At 46.5% G+C, this 25,000-nt stretch overlaps 1 protein-coding gene across 1 annotated transcript in view; it reads left to right on the top strand.

The window, feature by feature from the left end:
- fng (Fringe glycosyltransferase) overlaps nt 1-25,000 on the top strand; it is a 36,798-nt gene that overhangs the window by 4,966 nt on the left and 6,832 nt on the right. The window contains exons 2-5 of the mRNA XM_080283156.1: nt 15,716-15,764; nt 16,916-17,018; nt 20,948-21,095; nt 22,073-22,158. Of these exons, the coding sequence (XP_080139282.1) occupies nt 15,716-15,764; nt 16,916-17,018; nt 20,948-21,095; nt 22,073-22,158 (386 nt within the window). The remainder of the gene's footprint in view (nt 1-15,715; nt 15,765-16,915; nt 17,019-20,947; nt 21,096-22,072; nt 22,159-25,000) is intronic.

Genomic DNA, 25,000 nt, shown 5'->3' with positions numbered 1-25,000 from the left:
AAAAGAATGCACTGGTGTGTGTGTGTGTGTGTGTGTGTGTGTGTGTGTTGCAGTAGTAGTAGTAGTAGTAGCAGTAGTAGTAGTAGTGTCGTTGTGATATGCTAGATGTAGTGGTAATAGTTTAAAAAATTGGATGATGGTGATAGTGGTACCGTAGTAGTTGTGGTGATAGTAGTAGATATAGAGGTAGTTGTGGTAGAAATTGTGGTAGCTGTGGTGGTGATAGTGGTAGTTGTGGTAGAAATTGTGGTGGTGATAGTGGTAGTTGTGGTAGAAACTGGTAGTTGTGGTGGTGATAGTGGTAGTTATGGTAGAAATTGTGGTAGTTGTGGTGGTGATAGTGGTAGTTATGGTAGAAATTGTGGTAGTTGTGGTGGTGATAATGGTAGTTGTGGTAGAAATTGTGGTAGTTGTGGTGGTGTAGTTCTCTTGTTATTCAGAGGAGGCCAAACACGTCCATTTACTGTAACCCTATCCTGCCCTCCCACTCTCTCTCTCCTCTCTCACTTTTTTCTCACTTTCTTACTTTTTCTCTCTCTTTACTGACCCCCCCCTCTCTCTCTCTCTCTCTCTCTCTGTCCGTCCGTCTGTCTGTCTGTCTGTCTGTCTCTCTCTCTCTCTCTGTCTGTCTGTCTCTCTGTCTGTCTGTCTGTCTGTCTATCTGTCTCTCTCTCTCTCTCTCTCTCTCTCTCTCTCTCTTTCTATTTATTTACCATCCCAACTCCAATATCTATCTTTATTACCACAACTACCACAATCTCCTACCACCATTAACTACCACAATCTTCTACCACTACTACCACAGTGTTCTACCACCACCACCACCACAGTCTCCTACCACAGCTACCCCAAGCTACTACCACCACTACCACAGTCACCTACCACCACCACCACAATCTCCTACCACCACTACGAAATCTACTGCCATCACTACCACAATCTCCTACCACCACTACCACAAGCTACTACCACCACTACCACAGTCATCTAGCACCACTACCACAAGCTACTACCACCACTACCACAAGCTACTACCACCACTACCACAACTACCACAATCAACAAACATTATCTGGAGAAATCTCAGTCCATTTCTCATATCTCATCTGACCTTTCTGACTCCGCTTATCACCGTGGGAGAGAGAGAGAGAGAGAGAGTTGGGAAAAATTAAGATGCGAGTGAGAGACAAGACAAAAGGAGAAAAAGTTAGAGGAAAATAGTGTAATTGAGAGAGAGAGAGAGAGAGAGAGAGAGAGAGAGAGAGAGAGAGAGAGAGAGGGGAGAGAGAGAGAGAGAGAGAGAGAGAGAGAGAGAGAGAGAGAGAGAGAGGAGAGGGAGAGAGAGAGAGAGAGAGAGAGAGAGAGAGAATGTAGATAGATAAGTAGGTTGGCATAAATGAAGAGAAGACAGATAGATGTGGAGATTTAGATAGACAGATATGGGTAGAGAGATAGATAGATAGACGGACAGACAGATAGATAGATAGGCTATGAAGAGAAAGATAGATAGAAAAATAGACAGACAAATAGATATACCCGGTAGAAGAGACTATGACAAAAAAATAATTAGAATTAGAATATGTGAAATGAACTTTTGAGAGAGAGAGAGAGAGAGAGAGAGAGAGAGAGAGAGAGAGAGAGAGAGAGCGACATTCCTCCACATCTCACTATAAACATCCGTACTAGATCTGCTTCTGTTGATGTTTACAATCCTACTCTATGCGTTCAAGTTGTCAGATAAGGAAACGTAAAGATAAGAGATTAGATATAGGAGATAAACTAGAGATAGCTTTACTCTCTCTCTCTCTCTCTCTCTCTCTCTCTCTCTCTCTAGTTCTGTTTCTCACCCCCCCGCGGCGTCTCGCATGCACTGGAGAGAAGAGAAAGAGATGGAGGGACTTTTTACCTCCACGCATGACATCAGCAGAGAGAGAGAGAGAGAAAGAGAGAGAGAATGGGGGAAAGTTCTCTCATAACAATAAAGAGTAATTGCTTCCTCTCTCTCTCTCTCTCTCTCTCTCTCTCTCTCTCTCTCTCCTAAAGTTTCCTTCTCTCTACACTCTCCCTTCTCGCTCTCTTTTTTTCTCTCTTTCTCAATTAACTAACAATGGTGTTGATGACAGTGTGGTTTTCCAGCCCTCCCAAGCTCACACCAGCCCTTACCGACTCATATACCAGCCCTTACCAACTCATACCAGACCTTACTAATGCATACCAGCCCTTACCAACTAATACCAGCCCTTACTGACTCATACCAGCCCTTACTAGTCCATACCAGCCCTTACCAACGAATACCAGCCCTTACCAACTAATACCAGCCCTTACCAACTAATACCAGCCCTTACTGATTCATACCAGCCCTTACTAGTCCATACCAGCCCTTACCAACTAATACCAGCCCTTACCAACTCATACCAGCCCTTACCAACTCATACCAGCCCTTATTAACTCATACCAGCCCTTTCAAACTCATACCAGCCCTTACTGACTCATACCAGCCCTTACTGACTCATACCAGCCCTTACCAACTCATACCAGCCCTTACTAGCCCATACCAGCCCTTACTGACTCATACCAGCCCTTACTGACTCATACCAGCCCTTACCAACTCATACCAGCCCTTATCAGCCCTTCGTTGACCCACAGTTGTTTATACCAGCCCTTAACACCCGGTATAGTTGGCTCCCAGTAATCTACACTAACCCTCTACTCTCTCTCTCTCTCTCTCACACACACACTGAAGGGAATCGTCCACCTATCCTTCCCTTCCCTCCTCTGTCTCTTTCCTCTTCCCTCCCTTCTCCCTACCATTTCCCTCCACCTGCTCCTGAATGAACTCGTCTCCCTCTCCCCTTCCCTCCTTTGTCTCTCTCCCCTCCCTACTCCTCACCATCTCTCTCAACTCACCCTGCACTAAAATCGTCTCCCTCTCCATCCCTTCCCTCTTCTGTCTCTTCCTATCTCTTTCTATTCCACGTCTCTTCACTCCAGAATACTAGCAAAATCATCTCCCCATTCCACCCCTCCTGTCTCTTCCTCCTCCTTCCCTCCCCCTTCTCACCCCAGTTCTCAGCTCACCCCTCCCCCACCCAAGCACCCCTCCACCTTCAGTGTAGCTACAGGGAAGTGTGTTGGGGTGAAGAAGTGTGTTGCCTTCACGCTTACCTCTGTCTTCACACTAAGGCCACACGGTGAAGGACTGAAGGGGGTGTGGGTGGGTGAGGCGGGGGGATGCATGCTGAGGGAAGAGTTTCGCTGAGTTGAAGGATGATATAATTCACCACTTCAGCACGAGGATGGGGGTGCTTCTTGTGACTCCTACTCTCCTCGGTTAAGCTCCCTAACCCCTCTTCCTTAGCGAGTTATTATTGGATATAGCTGGATGACGGAGGGATGTGTCTTATATTTTTGCTCCTACTCTCGTCGTTAAGTTCCCTAAACCCTCTTCTTTAGCGATTTATTTTTGGATATGGCTGGATGACAGAGGGATGTGTTTTATATTCTTGGTCCTATTCTCGTCGTTAAGCTCCCTAACCCCTCTTCTTTAGCGATTTATTTTTGGATATGGCTGGTTAATATGCTTTGGTACGTAATTTATGCTGAGAATGGCCATACTGCAAGGGCTGGTGTAACGCAGAAGAGGACAGTAAGATGAAATATGCAAAATAAATCGCTAAGGAATAGGTGTTAGGTGGATGGGGTGGTGTTGGTAGATGGTGTAGGTGGGTGGGGTGGTGGTTGTGGGTGGTGTAGGTGGGGTTGGGTGGGGTGGTGTAGGTGGGGGTAGGCGGAATTTGCATAGAGGATAACTGTAATGATACCAGGCCGACACCACTTAGAGAGAGAGAGAGAGAGAGAGAGAGAAGGGAAAGATGAAGAAAAGTGGGAGGAGGGAAAGGGAAGAGGAGGAGGGAAGAGAAGAAAGTATAGAGATTAGGAAAAAAAGAGGGAAGGGAGGAAGAGGAGAGAGATGGGAAGGAAGGAGGATGGAGGGAAAAAAGAAGGAAGGGAGGAAAAACGGAGGGAAGAGAGGGAGAAAAAAGGGGGAAGGAAGGAAGGAGAAGGAATGGAAGGAAAGATAAGTAGGAGGAGATGGAAGGGAGGGAAAGGGTGTAAAGGAGAATGGAAATGACAGGAAGGAAGAGGTGAAGTGAAGGAATGAGGGAGGGATAGAAGTTGGGAGAGAAGGAAGTGAAGGAGGGAGGAGAAGTAGGGAGTGAATGAGGGAGGAGAAGTAGGGAAAGAAGGAAGTGAAGGAGGGAGAGAGGGAAGAGAAGGAGGAGAGGGAGGTACTGACGAAGGAGTGGAGAGAAAATGTAAACAAGGTCCACTCAGCCTCATTAAACTGTGAAGACATAACAGAGAGAGAGAGAGAGAGAGAGAGAGAGAGAGAGAGAGAGAGAAAGAGAGAGAGAATGAGAGAGAATGAGAGAGAGAGAGAGAGAGAGAGAGAGAGAGAGAGAGAGAGAGTATCAGGGACCAAAGGCTGTAACTCTAGATGCCCTTATTTATACCAGCAGCCACAACAATCCTCGCGATGGTGGTAGTTGTGGTAGCGATGGTGATAGTTGTGGTAGTAATGTTGGTAGTGGTGGTAGTGTGGTGGTAGTGGTGGTAGCGATGGTATTAGTTGTGGTAGTAATGTTGGTAGTTGTGGCAGTAATGTTGGTAGCTGTGGTAGTAATGTTGGTAGTTGTGGTAGTAATGTTGGTAGTTGTGGTAGTAATGTTGGTAGCTGTGGTAGAAATGTTGGTAGTTGTGGTAGTAATGTTGGTAGTTGTGGCAGTAATGTTGGTAGCTGTGGTAGTAATGTTGGTAGTTGTGGTAGTAATGTTGGTAGCTGTGGTAGAAATGTTGGTATAGTCTGTCTCAGGAAAAACGAATGTAGAATATCGTCTGTTTTACTCCAAAGTCACTGTCAAAGGCCGAAGGCATCTGATTTAACGACCTGTGGGAATACAAGCTGGCCAGGGACAACCCTGAGGGCAAGAGGCGCGCACACACACACACACACACACACACACACACACACACACACACACATACACACACACAATCAATGAATCGGTATAAGTGACCCGCTATGCTCACAGGTCAATATGAACTGTGGTTCCTGTTTTTGGATGCAACTTTTTTTTTTTTTTTTGTTACAAAGCGCTAAAAATAAACGAAAAATATTGGACCAGTTATTCGTTGTATATTTAGATGTAATGGCATATTATTCCTTTTATTTTATTTTATTTTATTTTTTTTTGAACTTGATTCGCTTGTCATCAAGAATTTGTAAGTTGGCATTTCAGGTCACAGCACCTCCTGACTGACTCTCTCTCTAAACCTCTGCTTCCGTCCTTTCTTGTCTCCCTCCTCCCTCCCCCATCTACCCTCTCTCTCTCTCTCTCTCTCTCGTGTGTGTGTGTGTGTGTGTGTGTGTGCAATAATTATCATGACTAATGGTATGCTTTGTATTGGAAAGTAAAGATGAGGAGAAATATTGTGGAATCTATGGCGAATATTGTGGCAGAAGGGTGTAGACATGTATGAAGGTGAACGTTAATTGGCCCACAGGGAATTAATGACAGTTCCACATGCTGACGTCTCGAGGGGACTTCTTGTAGTTGTTCTCAATAAATATATTCCAATGTTTTATTTATTTTATAATACTTATATCACAGTTAAGTTATACTTTGCATTGACATTATTATTCACTACTACAGAACCTTGAAAGAGAGAGAGAGAGAGAGAGGGGGGGGTGGCTGGTCATTCCCAGGGGACAAGTGGTCACTCCTCACCTCTCTCTCTCTCTAGCATGCAGACCCACCCCCCCTGAACTCAAAACATCATCCTTCCTGCCTTCCTATCCATCCCCATCCCCTCTCTTCACCTAGCTTTTTGCCCACATACACAACATTTGCACACACACACACACACACACACACACACACACACACACACACACACACACACACACACACACACACACACGTTTTTTTAAATATATGACTACCTAACAAAAAAATTATCAATCTATCAGAATATATATATATATATATATATATATATATATATATATATATATATACACAACTTAGAACTATAAAACTTATATGTAAACTTCAGGAAACTGGCAAATGAGGACCTCCCCTTAGAAAATTCCTTGGTGCGCCCCTGCTGGACACTGATAGATAAATAGAGGCTTCACATTGTTTTATTACTTAAGCGTCGTGTGTGTGTGTGTGTGTGTGTGTGTGTGTGTGTGTGTGTGTGTGTGTGTGTGTGTGTGTGTGTGTGTTTTCATAGTGACGGGATGGGGGTAGGGGGATTCCACCAGTGAAGAAGGTTTAGATGAGGGAGACATGAATATCGAGTGATAGAGAGAGAGAGAGAGAGAGAGAGAGAGAGAGAGATTGTATTTTCAATGTAAATTTTAGAATATAATGAATATTTATAAAGGAAATATTACTGTTGATCCTTCGATCAGTAATATTATTGTAAATCAGTTTATGTTTTTTCATAAAGAATAGTAATAAAACAATAAAATAAAATAAAATAATTTTTCTTCATCTTTCATGGCTTCCCAACCCCTCCCCACATTCCGACCCGGGCCACTCTCATCCTCCATCCCTCCTCATATGGACCGATATCAGGACACTGACAGATAAATAGAGGCTACACATTGTTTTATTATTTAAGCGTCGTGTGTGTGTGTGTGTGTGTGTGTGTGTGTGTAGAGGAAAGAAAACGGAAGAGGGAAGGAGGAAGGTTAAGAATCCCGAGGGGACCTCTTAATCCTTCACACGGTCACTCGTGTTCCGATTTTGGCAAAGGCTTTGTAAAATTCTCTCATTCATGTTTCCTGAGAAAGGGTATAGTTGTGGTAGTAATGTTGGTAGTTGTGGTAGATGGGCTAACACAATCTCACACCCACACCCCCTCCCGCCCACCGCCCACCCCCACCCACCCCACCCTTTGTGAGAGATGAAAAGGGCGGTGGGTCTCAAAAGGAGAAAGGGGTGAGAGAGAGAGAGCGAGAGAGAGAGAGAGAGAGAGAGAGAGAGAGAGAGAGAGAGAGAGAGAGAGAGAGGCTAAAAATAATCATCATTCTGTTCGTCTTGGAAATAAGTTAAGAGGAATGCAAATACGACCATGTGTGTGTGTGTGTGTGTGTGTGTGTGTGTGAGAGAGAGAGCGAGAGAGAGAGAGAGAGAGAGAGAGACCCTTTTAACCCAGGTCTGTCCCATATACTCCCACCCTTTATATTCTTAACCAGTTCCATCCAATCCCAGCAAAGCCACCAATATCACCCTTCCATCTCGTTGTCTTGCTCCATCTCATTCAATTTTTTGTTTTATTATCATGATTATATCCATTTCTTTTGTCTGTTCCCAAACCTGAGAATATTTTTTATATATACAATTCCCTCCAAGTAATGTCTATCTGTTTATCTATCTATCTGTCTATCTATCTATCTACCTATATCTCTATCTATATGTTTCCCAAATTAGTAGTTGTAATAGTAGTAGTAGCTGTATTGACAGAGAGAGAGAGAGAGAGAGAGAGAGAGAGAGAGAGAGAGAGAGAGAGAACTGGTTTAGCCTACAACAGAGAAGGGTGAAGTGAGAATGAGGACTTGATGAGAGAGAGAGAGAGAGAGAGAGAGAGAGAGAGAGAGAAACAGTGTAGTGAAAGAAGGGAGGAAAAGATATGAAAAAGAAGAGAAGCAAGGAAGGAGGAAGGAAAGGAGGGGAGGAAAAGATGGAAAATAATAGGAGGGAGGGGAGGGGAGAGAGAGAGAAAAAGGGAGAGTATAAAACAAGGGTGACGAAGAAGGGAGAAAGAAAAAAGGAAGAAAAGACGAGATAAAGAAGCAGGGAGTGAAAGAGGAGAGGGAGGGAGGGAGGGAAGGAGAGATATAGAGAAGGAAGAAGTGATGGAGAGAGGGAGGGAGAGAGAAAAAAAAGGGGGGGGGGAGGGAGGGAACGACGGGTGGCCAAAAAGAAGAGAATGGGAGGGAGGGAGAGAGGGAGGGTGAGAGAGAAAGGAAGGGAGGGAGGGAGGGAGGGAAAGAAGAGGGAGGGAATAGGGTGACACGCTCTAGACTGGTAACGTATTGTGTAGGGTAAATGGAAAGGGAGATTTGAGAGAGAGAGAGAGAGAGAGAGAGAGAGAGAGAGAGAGAGAGAGAGAGCTAGAACGCGTGGGAGCAGGGTAGAGTTACAGTTTTCATATTCTCTCTCTCTCTCTCTCTCCGTGTAAGTGACTGTGTAAGTGTGTGGTGTTGTCAGGATAAATAGTTGTGTTTTCGTCTCCATTATTATTATTATTATTATTATTATTATTATTACCCTCGCCAAGGAGATAATGTTTATTATTATTATTATTACTATTACTATTATTAGCAGTGGTAGTAGTTATAGTAGAGGTAGTGGTGCTGTGATGGTAGCAGTAGTAGTAGTAGTAGTAGTAATTTTTTCCCACAGTCAAATATCATGTTTTATTTACACAGAATCTGAAGCAAATGTGGCATACAATTATACGTACACACACACACACACACACACACACACACACACACACACACACACACACACACACACACACACACACACACACACACACACACGCCGTCTTTCCCACAGTCCTATCCCCCCTTAATATCCCGCCCCATACACACTTGCCATCCCCCCCCCCCTCTCTCTCTCTCTCTCTTCTCCCTGCCTCCTCGTTCCTCACCCTTCCTTCTCCTCTTTGCTTCCCACTTACATTCTATTCTTCCTGCCTCCCTCCCTCATATCTCTCTCCTCCCTCTCTCCCCCCTGCCTACCCCCTCCTGCCTCCCCTGCCTGCCTACTCCCTGCTGCCTCCCTCTGCCTGCCTAACCCCTCCTGCCTCCCCCTGCCTGGCTACCCCTCCTGCCTCCCCCTGCCTGCCTGACCCCTCCTGCCTCCCCCTGCCTAACAATGGTGCCACCAGTGCGTGTTATCACCCTCAAAACCGTATGGTCGACTTTGTGATGATTCGCTGGGGCTCTTATGTGAGAGAGAGAGAGAGAGAGAGAGAGAGAGAGAGAGAGAGAGAGAGACGAGGAATGAGGTATGGAAAATGTACAGAAAGGAAGGAAGGGGACAGGAACAGGAAGAGAAAGGAAGAGAAGCGAAAGGACAAGGAAGAGCGAAGGGAAGGGAAGGGAAGGGAAGGGAAGGGAAAGGAAAGGAAAGGAAAGGAAGGCAAGGGAAGGGAAGGGAAGGGAAGGGAAGGGAAGAGAAGGAAGGGAAGGGAAGGGAAAGGAAAGGAAAGGAAAGGAAAGGAAGGGAAGGGTAGGAAGACAAAAAACAAAAGGAAGACTTAGGACGAGTTAGGAAAGGGAGAGAGAGAGAGGAAAAGAAGAGAAGGGAAGGGAAGGATGCTGAGAAGTAGGTATGGAGGGAGAGAGGGAGGGAGGGAGGAGGAAGAGGAAGCAAAGGAAAGAAGAGAAGAGAGAAAGGTTTAGGAAAGAAGGGAGGAGGGAAAGGAAGGGTTACATGAAGGGAGGGAGAGAGAGGTAGGGAGGGAGGAAAGGAAGGGTTGGATGAAGGAAGGGAGAGGTAGGGAGGGAGGAAAGGAAGGGTTAGATGAAGGAAGGGAGAGAGGGAGGGAGGAAAGGAAGGGTTGGATGAAGGAAGGGAGAGAGGGAGGGAGGGAGGAAAGGAAGGGTTAGATGAAGGAAGGGAGAGAGGGAGGGAGGGAGGAAAGGAAGGGTTAGATGAAGGAAGGGAGAGAGGGAGGGAGGGAGGAAAGGAAGGGTTAGATGAAGGAAGGGAGAGAGGGAGGGAGGGAGGAAAGGAAGGGAGGGAGGTAGAATGGGATGGAGAAAGGGTAGGTATCCAAGGGAGAGGTGTGGGACCATATGACTGGAGAGAGAGAGAGAGAGAGAGAGAGAGAGAGAGAGAGAGAGAGAGAGAGAGAGAGAGAGAGAGAGAGAGAGAGAGAGAGAGAGAGAGAGAGAGAGAGAGAGAGAGAGAGAGAAGGAATATGGAAGCGATAAAAGAGAGAACTGTGGAACAGAGAATAGGAAATGGAGAAAGAGACTCAGAGAGAGAGAGAGAGAGAGAGAGAGGAGTGTGGGAACCTTTGGGACTCATAGGATCAAATTCTTCCCTGGTCCCCTTGTTATTGCCTCTCTCTCTCTCTCTCTCTCTCTCTCTAAATAGAACGCTAAACTCTCCCACTGTTATATAGGCTAATAAAACATAGTCATTACAACACTACTTTCACATACACTCCCTTCACTACACACACTCTATTTCGTACTTGGTTAGCATTGGCAAGACTTAATTTTGGCCATCACTCTTCCTAAAACTGTCATGGACCTTCTGTGGGGTGATTTAGATGGAGATAGTCACTTATTATGTCTATCGGTCTATCACCCCCTCTCTCTCTCTCTCTCTCACACACACACACACACACACACACACACACACACACACACACACACACACACACACACACACACAAGAGGGCTTTTGTAATGTGTCCTCGGTGTGAAATGGGAGCAAATGTTTGAGGTCTCTCTCTCTCTCTCTCTCTCTCTCTCTCTCTCTCTCCCCTTTACTATTTCATTTGCAAAGAAAACATATGGAAACTCAGAAAGCAGTGTGTGTGTGTGTGTGTGTGTGTGTGTGTGTGTGTGTGTGTGTGTGTGTGTGTGTGTGTGTGTGTGTGTGTGTGTGTGTGTGTGTGTGTGTGTGTGTGTGTGTGTGTGTGTGTGAGAGAGAGAGAGAGAGAGAGAGAGAGACTCCGTAAACAATTTCACCTCGTCTCCCCCAAAAGCTCCGACAAGGATACCAATTTCAGAACAGACCCCCTATTTTAGCCACACCCCGCATCAAGGGAGGGGCAGAGAGGGAGGGAGGGCATCTGAAGGGGATGGGGGAGGGGGAGGGAAAAAGAGGGGTGTGGAGAGGGAGGTAGGGGGAGGGAAAAAGAGGGGTGTGGAGAGGGAGGTAGGGGAAGTGTGTGTGTGTGTGTGTGTGTGTGTGTGTGTGTGTGTGTGTGTGTGTGTGTGTGTGTGTGTGTGTGTGTGTGTGTGTGTGTGTGTGTGTGTGTGTGTGTCTGTGGGTGTGTGTGTGTCTGTGGGTGGGTGTGGGTGTGGGTGTGAGAGAGAGAGAGAGAGAGAGAGAGAGAGAGAGAGAGAGAGAGAGAGAGAGAGAGAGAGAGAGAGAGAGAGAGAGAGAGAGGGAGAGAGAGAGAGAGAGAGAGAGAGAGAGAGAGAGAGAGAGAATCTAGGCTACACAACCGCGGGTCTGTAAGGGAAATGAGAGTATTAATTAAAAGAAGATTGACATGGTAATTTTCCTCCTCTCTCTCTCTCTCTCTCTCCCTCACCTGACTGCCCTATGACCGTGTTTAGTCGTACTTTTGCGTCCTCGTTTTGCGTTGGTATATGTCAGACTTTATTTATTTTTAATTTTTTGAGAGAGAGAGAGAGAGAGAGAGAGAGAGAGAGAGAGAGAGAGAGACAGACAGACAGACAGACAGACAGACAGACGGACAGAAGTTGTGATATTTTACTTTATATCAAACTGCTATTTTGTGTGTGTGTGTGTGTGTGTGTGTGTGTGTGTGTGTGTGTGTGTGTGTGTGTGTGTGTGTGTGTGTGTCCCTCTCTAACGCGATGGGTAAAAATAATAGCAGGGTTGGGGTAGACCTCCCCCTCCCTCCTCCCCCCAACCCCTACCCATGATTCCCCCCACATCCCTGTCCCTTACCCCTCACCACACCTCCCCCTCTGCCCATACCCTCTATCCCCCCTGCTCTGCTATCCTTGTCTTTAACTCATAGAACAGTAACTTATAATCTTCCCTATTAACAAACGGCTTCGAAAGGATCAACACTCTTTGGTACTCTTTCTCCTCATACCTCGTCTCTTTCCTTCCCCTGCCTCTCCCCTCATACACTCCCATCCTCTGCGTCCCTCTCCCTGCCTCTCCTGCCCCTACCCCACGTGTCTCGGGCAGGGCACCGCAGGGCACGAAGTCTTTTACCTTGGAGATAATGAAACGTCTGGCTGGGTAATTGCAGAGAAGGGCAGTGTGTGATTGGAAGGCTGTAGGGTGTGTGTGTGATTCCCCGCCACGACCTCATAATTGCCACACCGCGCGAAGGAGGCCCCATCTCCCCGGTTAACGAAGCTCCCTAACGCCTTTTCCTGAGCGATTTATTTTATTCCACCCCACTGTCCTCTTCCGTGATACATAAATCCTTTCAACATCTCCACACCTCACTGTCCTCTTCTGTGTTACATAAATCCTTCCAACATCTCCACACCTCACTGTCCTCTTCTGTGTTACATAAATCCTTCCAACATCTCCACACCTCACTGTCCTCTTCCGTGATACATAAATCCTTTCAACATCTCCACACCTCACTGTCCTCTTCTGTGTTACATAAATCCTTCCAACATCGCCCTCCTCTGCATAAATAACACACAAAAAGATATTAACCAGTCACATCCAAAAATAAATCGCTAAGGAGGATTTCTTAGGGAACTTCCTTTACCGACCGCTCTCTTAACCCTTTCCATTCCACGACGTATTTAAGTATCGTAATCTAAGTGGCTTTGAGGAGCATCGTAACACCTATTTTCTTGCGACTTATTTTACATTTAAGTATTGTATTCTAAGTAGCTTCAAGGAGCATCGTAACACCTATTTTCTTGCGACTTATTTTACATTTAAGTATCGTAATCTAAGTGACTTTAGGGAGCATCGTAACACCTATTTTCTTGCAACTTATTTTACATTTAAGTATCGTATTCCAAGTGCCTTTGAGGACATCGTAACACCTATTTTCTTGCGAATTACTTTACATTTAAGTGTCGTATTTTAAGTGGCTTTGGGGACGTAACACCGGCTTTCTTGCGATTTATTTTACATTCTGCAGCTCATTTTTCACATATGTTAGTGATGAAAACTATTCGATATTAAAAGAAAAAATACAAAAGAATGTTAAGGTGTAATGGGCAAAATAAATCGCTTAGGAGAAGGTGCTACGAAATCTTGCTATTGTTGTTGTTATTATTATTATTATTATTATTATTATTATTATTATTATTATTATTATTATTATTATTATTATTATTATTATTATTATTATTATTAGTGTTATTATTATTATTATTATTATTATTATTATTATAGTATAACAAAAGAAATGAGGTTATGAAGGACTTAATGGAAGGTTTTTATTTAACCCCATGAATAAAAATTGTTCCAAAATTGTTTCATCAAATTTTAAGTAACCCGGATATAGAATGAATCGCCTAAAAGAATGCGTTACGTATTAAATGAGTTAAAAGTTGAAATAAAAAGAATCACGATGGTTATAATACCAGGTATATAACGAGGCTGAGAGAGAGAGAGAGAGAGAGAGAGAGAGAGAGAGAGAGATGGGTCAGGTAGATCACAGGGGGGGGCGGAAGGCAGGATAATAAGACGGTAAGCAGGCAGGCAGGTAGATAGGCAAGAGGTGAGGCAAGGTGACAGGCAGGTAGGCAGGCAGGAATGTGAGGCAGCCTTGTAGATACACCAGATACCAGGCAGATGAACCACAGGGAGGCAGGTTAGGCAGAGATAAGAGATAGGCAGAGACAGGGGGAAGGAAGGTGGTAGGAAGGTAGGAATGGAATTGGAGAAGGCAGGCAAGAGGGTAGGCAGGGTGAGGCAGGAAGGCAGGAAGGATAAGGCAGGCAGGGAGGAAGGGTGAAGCAGGCAGGCAGGGAGACAGAGTGAGGCAGGAAGGGTGAAGCAGGCAGGGAGGAAGCGTGAGGCAGACAGAGAGACAGGCAGGCAGGGAGACAGAGTGAGGCAGGAAGGGTAAGGCAGGGTGAAAGAAGCAAACACAGGGAGGAAATTGAGCAGGGTGAGGCAGGGGGAGGAAGGGAGGGAGCTGTAAGTAGATTAAGAGAGAGAGAGAGAGAGAGAGAGAGAGAGAGAGAGAGAGAACATAAGGTAGTCGCTGTGGATAGTGGGGTTGTAAAAAGCGGTCTCAGGACACAGGACAGGCAGGGTGAGGCAGGAAACAGAGCAGGGAGGCAGGCAAGGTGAGGCAGGAAACAAAGCAGGGAGGCAGGCAGGGTGAGGCAGGAAACAGAGCAGGGAGGCAGGCAGGGTGAGGCAGGACACAGAGCAGGGAGGCAGGCAGGGTGAGGCAGGACACAGAGCAGGGAGGCAGGCAGGGTGAGGCAGGACACAGAGCAGGGAGGCAGGCAGGGTGAGGCAGGAAACAGAGCAGGGAGGCAGGCAGGGTGAGGCAGGAAACAGAGCAGGGAGGCAGGCAGGGTGAGGCAGGAAACAGAGCAGGGAGGCAGGCAGGGTGAGGCAGGAAACAGAGCAGGGAGGCAGGCAGGGTGAGGCAGGAAACAGAGCAGGGAGGCAGGCAGGGTGAGGCAGGAAACAGAGCAGGGAGGCAGGCAGGGTGAGGCAAGCAGAGAGAAAGGGTTGGACAAGCAATCGGAGGCAGGAAATAGAGCAGACAGAGGGTTGCAGCAGACATAGTGGAGCAGAGACAGAATGAGGCAGGCAGGGAGGAAGGTCAGGAAGAAAATAGGCAGGGGGGTAAGGCAGAGTGAGACAGAGGGAGGCAGAGACAGAATGAGGCAAGCTGGGACGAAGGATGAGGCAGGGAGAGGCAACCAAGCACAGGGAGACAGAAGGGAAAGGCAGAGTGACACAGAGCGAAGCAGAGAGACAGAAGGCAAAGAGAAAGGGTTAGGCAGGGTGAGGCAAGCAAGCAGAGGGAGGAAATAAGGGCAGGGAGGGTTAGGCAGGGTGAGGCAAGCAAGCAGAGGGAGGAAATAAGCGCAGGGAGGGTTAGGCAGGGTGAGGCAAGCAAGCAGAGGGAGGAAATAAGGGCAGGGAGGGTTAGGCAGGGTGAGGCAAGCAAGCAGAGGGAGGAAATAAGCGCAGGGAGGGTTAGGCAGGGTGAGGCGGGCAAGCAGAGGGGGGAAATAAGAGCAGGGAGGCAGGGAGGGTGAGGCAGGAGGGTGTGGAGGTAACAGTGTGGTGAAAAGTGGATAAAAAACCCAAGAGGTAGCGGTGTGGGTAGTGAGATTGTAAAGAGTGGCCGCAGGGACTGGTGTGGTTCGCTGCCCTCTCATCTCCTCTCTTTTCTCTCTTTTCTTTCTCTCTAATTTTACTCTCCTCTCTCTTTTCTTTCTCTTCCCTCTCTTCTTGTCACTCCTTACCTGCCCTTTCTTCATTTCTCATACCTTTCATTTTTTTCTCTCTCTCGTCTCCCCTTGTCTCGTTTCTCCTGTTAATATTTTCCTTTATTCTCTCTCTCTCTCTCTCTCTCTCTCTCCATCCATTCGCTTCAGGGGGTGGTCAGTAGCCTCCCACATCTTCTCATCTCTTCCTCCCTTCTCTTTTTTTTCCCTCTTCCTCTCTTCCCTCCTCTTCTTCCCTCTCTTCCTTGCTCTTCTTTTCGTCATTCTTCGTTACTCCTGTCTTTCCTTCCCTCCTCTTCTTTCTCTCTTCCTTCTCTTCTCCTATGGTCATTTTTCTCACTCTTAATTACTCCTATCATGTGAATTTATTACACACACACAACACACACACACACACACACACACACACACACACTATATTTCTCTCTCTTTTTCGTGTCTATTATTTATCAATATATGTTTTCTTTTGATTCTTTTGCAATATTTATTAACATTATTTTTCTATATTTACAGACGTGGTTCTTCACTGACGTCGAGGATGAAGAGTACAACAGGAAGACAGGTGAGAGAGTGAGAGAGAGAGAGAGAGAGAGAGAGAGAGAGAGAGAGAGAGAGAGAGAGAGAGAGAGAGAGAGAGAGCATTTAAGATTGGGGGATGACGTAAAATTATGGTTGAGAGAGAGAGAGAGAGAGAGAGAGAGAGAGAGAGAGAGAGAGTTGTCACCACCCACGTAAACAGTGTGAGTGAGACAATACACCCAACCCATCTGCCTGGGTGTAGTGTTTCTGTCCACCACCTACACCCACCTACACCCACTTACACACACATACTCATCAACACCCACCTACACCCATCTACACCCACTTACACCCCCACTACACCCACCTACACCCATTAACACACACTTACACCCACCTCAGCACCCAGACTGTTAAAACGTCAACACTTTATGCCTTCAGCTAGTCTCTCTCTCTCTCTCTCTCTCTCTCTCTCTCTCTCTCTCTTCATTCCTCTTTCTTTCTGTCCCTTATTTCTCGTTTCTCTTTTTCTTATTCTTTTTTTTTCTCTCTCTCTCCCTCCCTCTCTCTCTCTCTCTCTCTCTCTCTCTCTCTCTCTCTCCATTCCTCTTTCATTCTGTCCCTTATTTCTCATTTCTCTTTTCCTTATTCATTTCTCTCTGTCTCTCTCTCTCTCTCTCTCTCTCTCTCTCTCTCTCTCCCTTGGGCATCCCTCACGCCACAAACATTGCTAATTTGTGTAAGGGTGCTCTAACCTCATCCTCCCCCTCCATCTCCCTCTCTCTTCCTCTCCCTCCCTCCCTCCCTCCCTCTCTCTTGCTCTCCCTCCCTCCCTCCCTCGTGCTCTCTCTCCCTCCCTCCCTCCCTCTCTCTTGGTCTTCCTCCCTCCCTCTCTCTTGGTCTTCCTCCCTCCCTCCCTCTCTCTTGCTCTCCCTCCCTTCCTCCCTCCCTCTTGTTCTCTCTCCCTCCCTCCCTTCCTCTCTCTCTTTCTCCTTCTTTTTTCCTCCCTCCTTCAAACTCTTGTCTTCCCATCCCCCCCCCTCCTTCCTTTTTTGTTGCTCTCTCTCTCTCTCTCTCTCTCTCTCTAATTTACTCTTTTCCAGTCTCTATCATCGTCTACATCTCTCTCTCTCTCTCTCTCTCTCTCTCTCTCTCTCTCTCTCACCCCCTGCCTAACCCTGCCTCTCTCCCCAGGTGGTCATCTTATCAACACCAACTGCTCTGCTTCCCACAACAGGCGGGCACTCTGCTGCAAGATGGCCGCTGAGTACGATGCTTTCCTCCACAGCAACAAGAGGTGAGAGAGAGAGAGAGAGAGAGAGAGAGAGAGAGAGAGAGAGAGAGAGAGAGAGAGAGAGAGAAATTGTCTAAGATATCTGACTGAGAAAGGTCCACTAATGTGTGTGTGTGTGTGTGTGTGTGTGTGTGTGTGTGTGTGTGTGTGTGTGTGTGTGTGTGTGTGTGTGTGTGTGTGTGTGTGTGTGAGAGAGAGAGAGAGAGAGAGAGAGAGAGAGAGAGAGAGAGAGAGAGAGTATTATTTATGTGTGTTTGTTGAAGTGAGTTTGCTTTAAAATCTTACATGATAAAACACACACACACACACACACACACACACACACACACACACACACACACACTGACCTTGACCTCTGACCCCTAGGCTGGTGTATTTTTGGCTACAGTCGACCAAAAAAGATATGACACAATTTTGACACTTTTCTGGCCAATATGAAACTTTTGGGCCACACTGTATCAGCTTTATGGCCAAATGATAGAACTTTTGGGCCAGACTGTGCGAGCTTTATGGCCAAATCACTTTGTTTCTCATGCTTATATTTTCTCTACCTTTTGACCACACTGTATTTGCTCTATGGCCAAATGAAGGTACTTTTTGGACCGACTGTGATACCTGTAGTTACTCTTTTATGGCCAATTTGCCTTACTTTTTGGCCACACTGTAAGTTTTTTTTTTTTTTTTTGCTAATTTATGAACCTTTTTGGTCACGCTGTTCACTAGATTTTCAACCTTATGGCTATTACTGGAGAGGTGAAGTGGTTGGACAGGTGAGGCAGGCAGGTGGGGTAGGCAGATGGAGAGGCAGGTTGGGTAGGCAGAGAGGTGAACCAGTAAGGAAGGTAGGTGAGCTAAGCAGGTAAGGTAGGCAGATGAGCACGTGGATAGGCAGGTGGGGTAAGCAGGGATATGGACAAGTGAGGCAGGCAGGTGGGGAGGCAGGTTGGTAGACAGGTGGGGTAGGCACGCGGGGTGGGATATAAAAAGGTGAGGTAGGCAGATGGGAAGCGAGGGATATAGGAAGGTGAGGTAGGAAGGTAGGAAGGAAGGGGTATGGGCAGGTGGGGTAGGCAGGTGAAGCAAAGAGGAAGATGGGGTAGGCAACAGGTAGCAATCGGGTGCATGATCAAACACTCACGAGCACGCTGAGGGTAGGCAGAGAGAGGCAGAGGAAGGCAGAGAAAACGGAGACAGGCAGGCAGACAGGAAGGGAGGGAGGCACGAAGGATGGAAGGAAGGAAGGAGGCGGGAAGGGAGGGAGGGAAGGAGACAGGCAGGGAAGAGGAAGAAGGTAGGGAGGGAAAGAAGGATGGAAGCAGGGAGAGAGGGGGGAAAAGAGGCAGGCAGGGAGCAGACACAGCGAGAGACAGGCAGGGGTGAGGCAGACAGGAGGCAGTAGGCATGAGGAGGTGAGGCAGGGGTGAGGAAGGCATGATGCAAGGGGTGAGACGTGCAGGGAGAGGGTAGGCAGAGAGAAAGATGGGGTAGGCAACAGGTAGCAGTGTGAGGCATGATCAAGCAGACACGAAAATGCTGAAGGCAGGAAGAAAGAGGCAGGGAGGAAGGCAAAGGCAGAGGAGGGAGGAAGGCAAAGGCAGAGGAGGGAGGGAGGCAGGCAGGCAGGATGTAAGGTAGCTGTAGGAGTGGGTGAGGAAGGAAGGTAGGCAGGAATGAAGCAGGAAGGCAAGCAGGGAATGAGGAAGGCAGGCAGGGGTCGAGGAAGGCAGGCAGGGGTCGAGGTAGGCAGACAGAGGTGGGATAGGCAGGCAGGAGGTGAGGAAGGGAGGGGGTAAGGCAGGCAGGGAGGCAGGCAGCGGTAGCGAGACAGGTGACTTGCGTGGTCCAACAGAGAAAGGGTTTGAACTCGTCCCAACTCTGCCCTCAGCACTGACTTCGACTATACTCCTTTCACCTTAACATGGCGGAGATTTTCGTCCTTCTGCTGCTTATTTCACGTAGCTCAGCGGCAAATTAAAACCATATTAAAGCTCTATATCCTTTTCATAGCACTTCTTCGTCACTAGATTCTTTCACTTTAACTTGACCCAGATTTTCGGCCTTTTGCAGTTTGTTTCACGTGGATCAGTAACAGAAAAAGACAATATTATAGCTCTACATCCTTTTCACAGCACTTCTTCGTGACTAGTATCATTCTCCGGTGATAATCTAGTGTTTCAGTCACTATTCAAGACGGAGTGATGGCAATTTTAGGCCAAGTTAAAGTAAAAAGAACATAAGCACATACACCTTTCAGCCAATCTTTCAAGTATTTACCTTCGTAACTACGATGGAATACAAGACACGACAATTTCCCTTCGTAAGCAAGACTCTGAATACTAGATAAACATTCGTAAGACACAGATAAGACGGGGAAATGTAAGATAAAGTTTTGGTAAGTTTAAAAGGAGGCGAAGTCGAGGGTGGATGGAAGGTTTGGTAGGGGTGACATCGCTCCAGGGGATTTTACCTTGGGGCAGCTGATACAATGGTGTGTGTTCGTTCGTACTCTACCAACACCACTACCAACATTACCACCAATACCAACATCACTACCAACATTACCACCACTACCAACATCGCTTCCAACATTGCCATCATCTTTAATATTATGGTACTATTATCACTTACAACATTTCTACCACTACCACCATCACTACCAACATTACCACCACTACCAACATCACTACCAACATTACCATCACTACCAACAATACTACTACTACCAACATCACTACCAACATTACCACCATTACCAATGTCACTACCAATATTACTACCACTGCCAACATCACATTACTACCACTACCAACATCGCTTCCAACATTACCATCATCTTTAACATTAGTATTATCACTTCCAACATTACTACCACTACCACCATCGCGTCCAACATTACCATCATCACTACCAACATTATCACCACCGCTACCAACATCACTACCAACATTATCACCATCGCTACCAACATTATCACCACTGCTACCAACGTTACTCCTACCATCATTACCACCATCACTACCAACATTATAACCACCACTACCAACATTGCTACCATTACTACCAACATTACCACCCTAACTACCACCATCAGTACCAACATTATACCACTTACTACTACTACCAACTTAACCACCACAACTACCAACATTACCAAAATTACTACCACAATTACTGATACCATCTACCACTACTACCAACATCACCCCTATTACCACCAACATTACCATATCGCTACCACCACTACCAACATTATACCCCACCGTCACTACCAACATTATGGAACCACCACTACCAGCATTACACCCCTACCACCATGACTACCACCAACATTATAGTGTAACCACCATTGCCTATTTCACTGACAGTATAATCGTTTCCTACCTACCAACATTATAGACACTACCACCATCGCTACTACCAACATTATGCTACCATCGTGACTATTACTACTACTATAACTACTACTACTACTACCAACATTATAATTAGCTACCAACATTATGCTACCATCGTGACTATTACTACTACTATAACTACTACTACTACTACCAACATTACTAAAGACTGTGCTACCACCATCAGTGCTACCAGTTTCCTCCAAGATTGCTACCACTTGTACCACCACCACAACCACCACAGTCATCCCCACAGCCACCAACCACCACAAGCACCACCCCAAACCACCACCACAACCACTATCACCACCGCCAGCCACCACAAGCACCACCCCTAACCACCACCACCACCACCACCACCCACCACAACCACTATCACCACCACCACCCACCACAAGCACCACCTCAAACCACCACCACCACCCACCACCACAACCACTATCACCACCACCCACCACCCCAAACCACCACCACAACCACCTCAATCACCAAAACCACCATCAATAACGACCCCCAGCCTAACGACCCCTTGTACAGATGGTGGTGCCACTTCGACGATGACAACTACGTGAATGTACCGCAGCTGGTGACGACCCTGGCTGACTACGACCCTCTGTACGACTGGTATCTCGGCAAACCATCCATCAGGGCACCGCTGGAGATCATAAACAGGGATAATGTGTCGGTTCGTAGCATATTCTATTTTTTGATTTATTTTCCTGTACCCTCTTAGTTTCTACAATTCTGGGTGGCTCTCTGTGTGCTTTTTCCCCCCCCTAACACCTCTGCCTTAGCGATTTACTCCAGATACCCCTAAATATCCATCAACAGGGATAATGTCTCGGTTCGTAGCATATTTTATTTTTTGATTTATTTTCCTGTGCCCTCTTAGTTTCCACAATTTGGGTCGTTTTCTGTGTGCTTTTTTGCCCCCTAACACCTCTGCCTTAGCGATTTATTCCACATACCCCTAAATATCCTCTTGTACAGAAAATGCTTAAGGTGTACTAGTCAAAATAAATCGCTAAGGAAGAGGGGTTACGAAGCAACTTAATCCACTGTTAACAACGGCCCTCCTAAGAAAGGTTATATGCTACCAGTGGACGGGGAGAGGGGGGGGGAGAAGACGACCAAGGACGAGGTGGAAGGTATGTGAGTTGGAGGTTGGGCAGCCTAATTACAGAGCACAACAGCCACCCCCTCCGTGATGAAGGCGTCTGACCATAAATAGATAGATAGATTGACAGATACTCTAGATAGATAGATGGATGGATGGATGGATGGGTGAACAGACAGGTAAATAAATGGACAGATAGATAGACGGATGGATGGATGAATAAATAGATAAATAGACAGACAGATAGATACATAGATAGATAGACAGACAGTCAGATAGATAGACAGTCATATATCCAATAATATAACTGTACGTAGGGGCAAGGGATCAGTTTGATGGATAGATAGATAGATGGATGGATAGATACATATATAGCCAGACAGACAGATAGATAGATAGACAGACAGACAGACGCAGGAGCATGATATTTTTCTGCGTAATGTAAAGGTTCAGTTAGATGGATAGATGGATGGATAGACAGATAGATAGACAGATAGACGTAGGGGCATTTCTGTGTGTAATTCTGTGTCTTCTCTGCCCCACAGCAAAGGATCAGCTTCTGGTTTGCCACAGGAGGCGCGGGATTCTGTATCTCAAAATCTCTGGCGCTCAAGATGATGCCTATTGCTGGGTGAGTATGGAATTTCTGTCTGTCTCTGTCTGTCTGTCTGTCTGTCTCTCTCTCTCTCTCTCTCTCTCTCTCTCTCTCTCTCTCTCACACACACACACACACACACACACACACACACACACACACACACACACACCGGTCAGTTGCAAAAACCGGATCCACATATGGTCAAAATAACCAGCTTCGGCACGTGTTTCACCCCCTCCCCTCCTACCCCCCCTTCTCTCCATCTCTCTCACTCCACCCTCCCCCACCCACTCTTCACTCATCCACCATTCCACCCGTCATCTCCTCTCCACTCCTTCACTTCCTCTCTCTCTCTCTCTCTCTCTCCAATCTTCCACCGCCTCTACCTCTTCATCCCTTCCTCAACCCCCTTCTCTCCTCCCCCCTCTCTCTCCAACTCCCCCTTTCACCGTCCATGCAAACTCTCTTTCTCTCCCTTCCTGTCTCCACCTTTTCCTCTCTCCACCTCTTCACTCTCTCTCTCCATCCCTCTTCCCTCCCTCCACTCCACTCTCTCCACAACCTTCCACCCTCCATGCATTACTCTCTCTCCAACCCCTCCCCTTCCCCCTCCCCCTCCACAACCTCTCCATCTCCCCCCCTTCCACCTCTCCCTCTCCGCTCCTCCACACCCTCTCTTCATCCTCCCACCCGTAACCCTTTCAGACTGAGGACACACTTTGTATTTACTTCCCACCATGCCAGACGATTTTATTCAGCGAGTGTCCTCAGGGTGAAGGGGTCAGAAGCAGTCTCCATCAACCCCTTATACTGAAAAATTAGCTTTGTATTTAACATTGGATGCCGCCTTCACGTGGTGGCACTGATATAACTGGGTGGCGCCCCTGCCTGGTTATACACACGTCCCTCCATTCCCTCCATGAAAAACGATTGATAGACTGCAGGAGAGGGGCAACTTCAGCCTGCAGTCCACTGGGTTCAGCTCCAGACGAACCCCACGTCCACCACAAGAACAGAACCTCGGGGGGAAAGGGTTAGTCAGAGGAGAAAGTAGGCAATCAGTAAAACCATCAGTGTGAGAGGCGAAGAAGTGTGACGAGAAATCATGCTTAGTTTTATGAAGGGGGACAAATTTACGACTGGATATTACTGACAGGTAAATTAGACGTCAGGTACATGAAAACCAGTGGATGCAGTCACACCAGAGATAATTAGTGAGCGATTAATTACCTCATTTATCTATTTATTTACTGGTTATATAATTCACATCGCTAGACATTTACACTTGGCTTACGGGAGAATTGTCGTAGGTAAAGGCTTTCATTATTTTTTTTCCCCTAGTTCTTTCACAACCTGGCGCCTTCCATCCTGTGAGTTAAAATCGTTTGTTCATGTCAAGGTAAGAGGAAAAATATAAGTCCTGGCTCTAAAGGGGTTAATGAGCGGTTCAAATCTGTTAAGGTGTCTCAGCGTGTAGTTCATGAGGCCTGGTTCGTGTCTTATAAAACTATTGTCATTTTTCTCTAACATATATGACAGACGGCAATAAGTGAGGCTTAGTTTATCATTTATATTAACTCTGTCAGGCATCTTTTTTTTTCATGCAAGGAAGAAGGAACCAAAGGCCAGGAGCCCGCAAACCGTTCCCTCCAAGAAAAACAAAACAAAAAAACAAAAGAGAGCCAACTTCAAGATCCGTTCATTTCGAGATGCCTGGACGCACTGTGTTTGAAAGACCTGGAGATCATAGGAAGTAGGAAATACAGACAGAGGGAGACAATTCCAGAGTTGACAGTTTTCTCGTGATAGGTGAATTATGAGGTTAACACACACGACATAGGAGTCCATGTCTTCAGGTAATCGTGACTGGTGGGGTGAAAGGAGAGTTAAGTTAGACTGGGAACTCCACTGCTTTCACCCTAACATAGCCCCGGTTTTCGTCGTAGCTTAATTTCACGTAGTTCAGTGGCAGAAAAAGACATTACTACGGCTCTACATCATTCTCAGAGCATTTCTTCTTGACTAGCATCATAGTCTAGCGTTAATCTCTTGCTACAACCCAGCATTCAAGATGGAGAGATGGCACTTTGAGGCCAAGTTAGAGTAAAAAGAGTATAGTAAATATCAGAGTTGTGGAGAGATGTCAATTTTGGGCCAAGTTAAAGTAAAATGACTAAATAATGGAGTATCGCAGGGCTTTGTTTTTGGCCCCATACTGTTTATTATATCTGTCAGTATCTGTCTACCTGTCTAGTTATTAATATATATCTATCAGGCTGTTTATAAATTATCTAAATTTAGGAATAACTATACATTTCCTGATGAAAGTAAAAAGCTACCTTCTGTGAGAGCCTTCCTGCATACCTTGTTTTAATTTCCTGGTTCTCCTCTCTTCATTCCTTCTGTTTCCCCTTCTTCGTCTCTTCCTTTCCATCCTTTCTCCATTTCTGTCTCTCTTGCCCTCGCTTTCCTTTCTCGACCCTTATTTTTCTTTCTTTCTCAGCACTTTCTCTTTGCTATAGTACAGCCTTCTTTCTTCCACTTTCTGTCTCTTTCTATCCCTCTCTTCCTCTCCCCTTCCTTTCCCTCCTTTCTTGTTCTCTCCCTTCCCTTCCTTTTCTTTCGTCACATCTCCACTCTTCCTCTCTCCCGTCTCATCCCTTCCTCTCCTCTCTTGTTGTCTCCCCCTCTCCCTTCATCCCTTCCCTCCCTCCTCTTCTCCCTACCTTCCTACCTATCCCTCTCTCTTCCTCCTGCCTTCCCCGCCTCTCCTCTGCCGTTGCACATTCAATATTATGCAACTCAGCAGCTGGCTCAACAAAAAATGGTAGTCATGGGGGGATTAGGAAAAGGGTAGGACAGACGAGGAAACAGA

This window comes from Coenobita brevimanus, chromosome 12, assembly GCF_032717465.1.
Source record: "Coenobita brevimanus isolate Jiangsu-jjx chromosome 12, ASM3271746v2, whole genome shotgun sequence".
In the NCBI taxonomy this organism is placed as follows: Eukaryota; Metazoa; Arthropoda; class Malacostraca; order Decapoda; family Coenobitidae; genus Coenobita; species Coenobita brevimanus.
Note: the sequence above shows the minus strand (reverse complement) of the source record. Positions and strands in the feature narration are given on the sequence as shown.